Here is an 8,447-nt window from a genome sequence, read left to right as displayed (position 1 = left end):
CTATTCTTCACCTTGTTCCATCAAACATCCAAAACAAACATTGCAAGTTCAAAATGAACAAATAACACTAAAAACTAATTAAAATCATAAATTCCTAAATAGTCACTGATTAGATGCTTTAGGCCATGCATTCACTCAATTTCTCATTCATTATGGGGGATAAGTGTAACGTGATAATCTACAGATTAAATTTTCCGTTTATTAGAGTGCATAAACATGCCACAACCAACATACTCATAATGTTCCTTCTTCGTGTATTTTTAATCAACACAACATAGATTCATGCAAGTTTGACGCTTTGCAAGGAAAATGGGAGGATCGCCAACAAAAGATGAGACAAGAAATAGACAAAAATAAATACAAGAGAAAAAAACATTGCATAATATGTTTTTTTCAAATAACAAAGTTTGAGTTTTTTACCAAACTACCCGACTTGAAAAAAATAATAATTTTTTTCCCTACATTTGGTTAGGCCTCACAGTTCTAAATAGCAAGGTAGGACTTTTTAGATCTCTTTACATAATAACTGATATAATAAGTGATTGTCAGAGTTGTCCTAGTTTTTTTGCCAGCTCTGTGAGGTCTCCCTATTTCAAACAACGAGGTAGAAATGTTTAGATCCATCAAACAGTTTAACCGATCAAAAAGTTTAACTGATTTAATAATGGAGTTAATTACCCCTCGCTCCATTTCGGGTAACCATGAAGATGCTACCATAATAGGAAACAACGTCTTGTTCTAACCCTGTACATTTATCTTTAGATTCCTTCATTGTTGTTTTTGAAATAATAGTCCTAACATTCTTGTGCTGATGACAAGACATTCTTGACTCAAATAGTGAACTTTTTTTTTTCTTTTTCGAAAGATGACTCAGATAGCGAACTTAAAAACAATGATGTTGTAATGTGAATATGATCAATCACATCGAAAACGATTAATCGGAATCCACAATACATGAGGCCTTTTGGTCAAACGGGCGGTTCGAGGCGGTCCATTGTACATTTATATATTGGATTTTAAATAGTGTATCCAGACTATGTTGTATCTTTGATTTTTTTTTTAAAATGGTATCGCCATATCAATATCGTATGTGTCAAGTAGCTTTAAAAAAAAAAAATCAACCTTTGAACTCCCTGAATATTGTTTCTTAAAAGAAAAAAAAAAACTCTAAATAATTTTTTTTAGGGGGGATTAGTTACCCTAAATATTGTATTCTTTAACGCACCACATCAAACATAAATAAGTCGGAAATCAAAGATTTGGTATATGGAGAGTAAATTGAAAGTTTATTGAAGTTTCTGAAATTGTAGAAGAGCTTCGAAATCCCCAACAATCTATTATGGTAGCAAACTCAGTTCTCCCAAATGGATATGGAGTTCTAACCGACTTGACGCCTTCTCCTCATCATGCTTCTCCAATACTGTCCACGTTCGTTTTTTTTGCTTTGATTAAGCCATTTTTCATTTAAGGCTTTTTAGTGTTAAAATTGTTCGAAACTATTTTTTTGCCCTTCACAATTTGCTTTTATGTTTACAATATGAATAAACTATGTGAAGAATTATCGTCGCTACTCATTACACATTCAAAGACAAAAATTACTATTTGTCCAAATATAATTAGTCCTTAGTTATATAAAATCCGGCAATTTAGTTCATGCATCATTGTCATGTATGAACTAAATTGTTGGGTTTTCATCATATACTTTAGAGACTACATTGACGACTTTCATACATTTACATCCGTCAATAAAGTTAAGACTGCCGGTTTGCAATTAGTTTGTAAACATTTCTAGCAAGAATACAGAAGTCATTATACAGTTATAAGGATGTAAAATAATTTTAGGATTAAAATGCACTATTTTCAATTTTTATTGAAAAAATTAACAAAAAATATCAAACAAATGGTTATCTAATCTTCCACAGTTAAATTTAGGCTTAATTAATGATTTGGTCCCTTAAGTTATTTGTTGGTTACATTTTGGTCCCATAAGTTATTAACGTTACAATTTGGTCCCTTAAGTTACTTTTTGGTTTCGTTTTGGTCCCTTAACTATTAAAAGTTTCGTTTTGGTCCCTTAACTTATTTTTTGGTTTCGTTTTGGTCCCTTAACTTATTTTTTGGTTTCGTTTTGGTCCCTCCAAAAAATAAGTTAAGGGACCAAAACGAAACCAAAAAATAAGTTAAGGGACCAAAAGGAAACCAAAAAATAAGTTAAGGGACCAAAACGAAACCAAAAAATAAGTTAAGGGACCAAAACGAAACTTTTAATAGTTAAGGGACCAAAACGAAACCAAAAAGTAACTTAAGGGACCAAATTGTAACGTTAATAACTTATGGGACCAAAATGTAACCAACAAATAACTTAAGGGACCAAAAGAGTAATTAAGCCTTAAATTTATGATGCAATAGGAAGAAAATATTCAGTATAGTATACTCAATTAAGCTCAAATTTTGGGAATAATATATATGAATAATGGTGAAATTGATACTTATGATCCTTTATACTTCTTACATGCTTAGATGTGTATAGCTCAAGCATCCAATTGAAAAAATTAATTTACTTGTATTCTTGGGGTGCAACCCAAGTCACTCATATATATAGGAAGTTCAGCTGTAAAAAAAAAATGAGATTGTTGGAGAAACCTATTAAAAGATTGGGCGTTTATCATATATTAAAGCCCTGAGGTACATTTTAGCTCCAGTAGTTTAATTTTTTTATTATCTCTTAATAGTTTGATATGATATACGTATTATATATCTTAATATGCAATGATAAAAATATTAAGGTGGTATGGTATATGAATCGTAGTTGTTTTAAATAGACAAAAAATTGTTAGGTGTAGAGAAATTGAATGTGATTCTTCATTGCTAATATTTCTTTTACAAAACACAAGGTACAGTACTATAAATCTCAACAAACAGAAAAGAATTTACCATACATGGCCATCTATGCAAAAATAAAACAAAGAGATAACAAATAAATTAATATCGCTTCCACTTCTTGATTTGTCTGTCACTTGAACCCAATAACATTAGAAAGTGCAAGATGGCCATCAAAGAAATGAACTCAATCTCATCTGAATAACGAATATTGTAGCTCAAAGCTGATGCATTCAGACTTTTATTCAAAGAATTTGGAAAGGAATCTATATGTTTCACTTTGCTCCAATTGGAGCTTTTCTTTATTCCTCGATGAAAGCTAGAACCTGAAAACAAATACAAATTTCAGTCAATTAGCACATAAGATTTAAACGTGTTACCTATTGTGTATGCATGGGTGTGGGCGTGCACACATGTGTTATGAATGTAATATGGTAAACTTACATGTTTTATCACCAATGTTGCTTTGGTGTTCCGAGATTAATGGTAGATGGGTGGCGGTGGAGAAGCATAAACATAAACAGGTGGTGGAGGTGATTTTACTGGTGGGGGAGGACTCACGTAGTGGTAAGGAGGTGGAGGAGATGGAGACGGTGGTGGAGGGGATTTGTAGTAGTAGGGAGGATGAGAAATGGGAGATGGTGGAGGAGGACTTTGATAGTGATAAGGAGGTGGTGGAGATGGAGATGGAAATGGGGGAGATTTGTAATAGTAAGGAGGTGGCGGTGATGGTGAGGGAGGTGGAGGTGATTTGTAATAGTAGGGAGGGGGTGGAGATGGTGATGATGGTGGTGGAGATTTGTAGTAATAGGGGGGTGGAGGAGATGGAGATGGTGGAGGGGGACTTTTGTAGTAGTATGGTGGTGGTGGTGATGGGGATGGTGGTGGAGGTGATTTGTAATAGTAGGGAGGTGGTGGTGATGGTGATGGTGGTGGAGGAGATTTGTAATAGTATGGAGGGGGAGGGGATGGTGATGGTGGAGGTGGTGACTTATAGTAATAAGGAGGATGTGATATTTCCTTGGGTGGTGGTGGTGACTTGTAATAGTATGGTGGAGGAGGTGATGGGGATGGTGGAGGTGGTGACTTGTAATAGTATGGTGGTGGTGGAGATGGTGATGGTGGAGGTGGATATTTATAATAGTATGGTGGAGGAGGGGATGGGGATGGTGGAGGTGGAGACTTGTAATAGTATGGTGGAGGAGGTGATGGGGATGGTGGGGGTGGAGACTTGTAATAGTATGGTGGAGGAGGTGATGGGGATGGTGGGGGTGGTGACTTATAGTAGTATGGAGGGTGTGAAATATCTTTGGGTGGAGGAGGAGATTTGTAATGATAAGGTGGAGGAGGGGATGGTGATGGTGGAGGCGGAGACTTGTCATAGTATGGTGGAAGAGGAGATGGTGATGGTGGGGGTGGTGACTTATAGTAGTATGGAGGAGAATAATAATGGACTGGTGGAGGTGGTGAGTTGTACTTGTAAACCGGTGCGGGAGGTGGAGGTGATTTGTAGTAGTATGGAGTTGGAGCTGCTTTCACAGGCGGAGGGGGTGACTTGTAGTTATATGGAGGTGAATAATAATGGACCGGTGGAGGTGGGGAGTTGTACTTGTAAACTGGTGCTGGTGGTGGAGGTGATTTGTAGTAGTAAGGAGTTGGTGCCGCTTTCACAGGGGGAGGGGGTGACTTGTAGTAATATGGAGGTGAATAGTAATGGGCGGGTGGAGGTGGCGAGTTATACTTGTAAACTGGTGATGGAGGTGGAGGTGATTTGTAGTAGTAAGGAGTCGGTGAAGGCTTAGGCTTCTCACATTCTTTGAAATGTTTCTTTGAAGCATAGGCAAATGGCTTAGCCTTGAGTACAACCTCGTACTTGTCTTTGGATTTCAAGTACAAGTTTGTTCCTTGGTTTAGCTTTGTAGGTATGTTGAAGGGTGAGCCCTTAGGTGGAGCATAAAGGGCAGCCTTACACACCGTGGAACCATATTTGACATAGTCAAAGTCCTTAACTGTGATGGCATACTTTCCATTGTTCTTAGTTTTACCGTAAGCCTTGATGATTTTGCTCCCGGCTTTGCATGTCACCTCAACAACAGCACCTGCCCCCAAAATAAAATTAATTTACGACAAGTAATATATAAAGACACATATTGTATTAGGACAATATAATTTAAAGAGCATATTTAAATAAAATGTAATTAAAAGAGCAGAATGTTTAACAATCCCTATCTAAAATATTTTTAACATTGGGCATGATTATTAAATTAGAACAAGGTTGATTATTGATTGTTTTTATTTATTTATGTGAGGCTGCAGTTGTTCAAAGCACCCTATGTTTTGTATTTTGGATGGAAATTAAGTTGGATATATAAATTTTAATAATCTTTGGATATATATCATAAAAGGTAATAGAGAATCGTACTCTTTTTTCATCAAAATGTTAATGAATAAAACTATAGTAAAATTGTTTTTATTTTTGACAAAAGTAAAATTGTGATTATAGTAAATAAATCTATAGCAGATAAAAAATAAAAAATTGTGCATTATCTCTAAAGTCATTACTCTGAAAAGGTTCAGTCCTGTGTAATGTACCTTTGAGATGTTTCTTGTTATGAGACTTTGCAGGATACTCCCAGTCATAGCATCTGAAGCTGTAGACTTTACCGACTACCCTCACAATCAATGAGTGGTGGTAGGGATGTGGGTGAGGATACACAACAGGTGGAGGAGGAGAATTGTAATAGTATGGTGGTGGAAGGACCTTTGGTGGTGGTGGGGACTTGTAGTAGTAAGGTGTGTGGAGAATAGGAGACGGAGGGGGAGGAGATTTGTAGTAATATGGTGGTGGAGGAGATGGTGAAGGTGGTGGGGGAGATTTGTAATAGTAAGGTGTATGGGGAGTAGGAGATGGAGGAGGAGGGGATTTGTAGTAATATGGTGGTGGAGGAGATGGTGAAGGTGGTGGGGGAGATTTGTAATAGTAAGGTGTTTGGGGAGTAGGAGATGGAGGAGGAGGGGATTTGTAGTAGTATGGTGGTGGAGGAGATGGTGAAGGTGGTGGAGGAGACTTGTAATAGTAAGGTGGCAGTGGAGAGGGTGAGGGTGGTGGGGGAGATTTATAGTAGTATGGTGGTGGAGGAGATGGTGAAGGTGGTGGTGGGGACTTGTAATAGTATGGTGGATCCTTGTGTATATATGGGGGTGGAGGAGACTTGTAATAGTATGGTGGAGGAGGGGAAGACGAGGGTGGTGGAGGAGACTTGTAATAGTATGGTGGTGGGGGTGAGGGAGATGGTGGTGGAGGAGACTTGTAATAGTATGGTGGGGGAGGGGAAGATGAGGGTGGTGGAGGCGATTTATAGTAGTAAGGAGGAGGAGGTGAAGGAGATGGTGGTGGAGGACTCTTGTAATAGTATGGTGGCGGTGGGGAAGGCGAGGGTGGTGGAGGAGACTTGTAATAGTATGGTGGGGGCGGGGAAGGTGAGGGTGGTGGTGGTGACTTGTACACATAAGGAGGTGGTGGTGATGGGGATGGAGGTGGTGGTGACTTGTACACATAAGGAGATGGCGGTGAAGGTGATGGTGGTGGTGGTGACTTGTATACATAAGGAGGTGGCGGTGAAGGAGTTGGTGGTGGTGGTGACTTGTACTCATAAGATGGAGCCTTGTGCTCATATGGTGGTGGAGGTGATGGGGATGGAGGAGGTGGTGACTTGTACACATAAGGAGGAGGTGGTGAAGGAGATGGTGGAGGTGGGGACTTGTACTCATAAGGTGGTGGAGGCGAAGAGTAAATGTAGCTATCAGCAGCAGAAACCATAGTAGTAGAAATCAAAACAATGGCCAATGCCATTGCCATATTTGGCCAGAAATGCCCCATGTTAGGGCAACTAGCCCTAGCAGTCATGGATAGAAAGAAGAGGTTTTGGTGTTAGTGATTACTATGAAATGTTGCATGCAAGATTCAGTATTTATAGTTAAAGTTACTTGTTAAGGGGTAGCTATCATGAAGGACCAATTTAAATATTCAATTGGTTTTCATTTTGGTGTAAATGCTTTAAATTAAGTCTTCTAGTAGGCCACTTCTTTTCCACGACATTGTTTTATTCTTGATGGCTAGAACACGTTACTATATCAATCTCTAACTACTATAATTAAAATATACATTCACCCAACTTGACAAATTTTGAATGATTAGAGAAGTAATTAATGTGTCATGTTCTTCTGTAATTTCCTCATAGCAGCCCTAATGAGTTGCCCATCTTGACAAAAAACTAACTACTACATGCTTTTTTTATACCATTTTCTCTCTTGTTTTCTCTTTTTATTTGTTTATTTGCTATTGTTTTTGAGGGAAGGGAATATAATGTTTTTTGCATTACAGATCCATGAGTGGTCATATGATATTTTGCTTTAGGCCATGATGGTAGCTATTGCAAGCTGTGTATGGAGACCCCCCCCCCCCCCTCTTTATTTAATGGTGAAATATATATACATTTGACTTTGCATTATTACTTTATGTACTTTTTGAACATTAGTTAGTGGCCCACTGTTTAAGGGGTTACAATTTTGGATGAAATGAAATCAATATTGAGAACAGGATATCCTTAATTATGCAACTCAATTTACCTAAATGCATATAATGTGTGGACTTTGGTGAATAATATGTATGAAAAAGGAATAATTATTGGTCATAAGATTTTCTCAGCCATGTGACTTCTCAATTATATGAGATGAACATGCATGAGATATGTTGCCACTCTCCGGATGAAATGCACAATTGCACATTGCCGTATTTGAAGGAGAATAAAATTCAAACAATAACCAAGTAAAATAATTCTATTGAGCTCTTTCAAAAAAAAAATAATTCTATTGAGCACAAGTTTTTTTTATTTCATTCAACTTGCTTCTTGCGTGTTCTATGACATTTCAGATCATATGATCCGAGTGGTGTGAAAATGTCCGAAAAACCCTCCATAAACCTTTCATTTTTCGGATTTAAGCTTGAGAGTTGAGGAAAGAAATTCTACAAGTAAAATAGTGTTATGCCGATGAAAAGTTATATTTTTCAATATTGAATCCATAAGCCTCGGTATAGCCATATATCACTCGATACAATGATGAGATTTTTAGATCAACTTATAAAAATAAACTTGTGCATGATACCATAAATACGTATTTCACTTGTGTACCATTGACTTGGTCTTTATTTGTATCTTGAATTCTATGCAAGAAACTTATGGAACGTTTTAACCTTTCTTAATATTTTCTGTTAGGGCACATAAAAAATTTCTGAGCACTTTCTGAATAGCTTTGTTTGTCGGTTTATTTGTCCAATGCATCTACCTCGTAAAAAATCACGATGCAGTGGTTTTTTAGCAACTGATCAATGTCGGTCTGTAACCCAAAATTAAGGCACCAATAAATGAATGAAACGTGCAAAATTTCTAATTACCGGTATTATATTGGTTTTGGTGCTATTGGATTGGATAATGTAATAGAGAAATGATATTTTGACAACTTTTGGACAACTTTCTCTCTCATACTCACATGATGTTGTTATCCTC

At 37.3% G+C, this 8,447-nt stretch overlaps 1 protein-coding gene across 2 annotated transcripts; it reads right to left on the bottom strand.

Annotated features, from left to right (window-relative positions):
- Positions 1-2,840: 2,840 nt before the first annotated feature.
- LOC146953385 (uncharacterized) lies at positions 2,841-6,825 on the bottom strand. 2 transcript variants are annotated; one of them, XM_085709434.1, is made up of 4 exons: positions 5,473-6,825; positions 3,757-4,979; positions 3,325-3,708; positions 2,841-3,206 (listed from the first exon to the last, which is right to left on the bottom strand). In XM_085709434.1, the coding sequence occupies exons 1-3, from the start codon at positions 6,785-6,787 to the stop codon at positions 3,361-3,363; spliced, it is 2,886 nt and encodes a 961-aa protein (XP_085565560.1). In that variant the 5' UTR covers positions 6,788-6,825; the 3' UTR covers positions 2,841-3,206; positions 3,325-3,360. The 2 variants fall into 2 exon arrangements, with proteins under 2 accessions (XP_085565560.1, XP_085565551.1); XM_085709425.1 differs by having other exon boundaries at positions 3,325-4,979.
- Between the last annotated feature and the right edge of the window lie 1,622 nt (positions 6,826-8,447).

Source organism: Medicago sativa, chromosome 1, assembly GCF_051527215.1.
Source record: "Medicago sativa cultivar Bolivia chromosome 1, Bolivia_mono, whole genome shotgun sequence".
In the NCBI taxonomy this organism is placed as follows: Eukaryota; Viridiplantae; Streptophyta; class Magnoliopsida; order Fabales; family Fabaceae; genus Medicago; species Medicago sativa.
The sequence above is the reverse complement of the archived record's forward strand: the minus strand, read 5'-3'. Positions and strand labels throughout refer to the sequence as shown.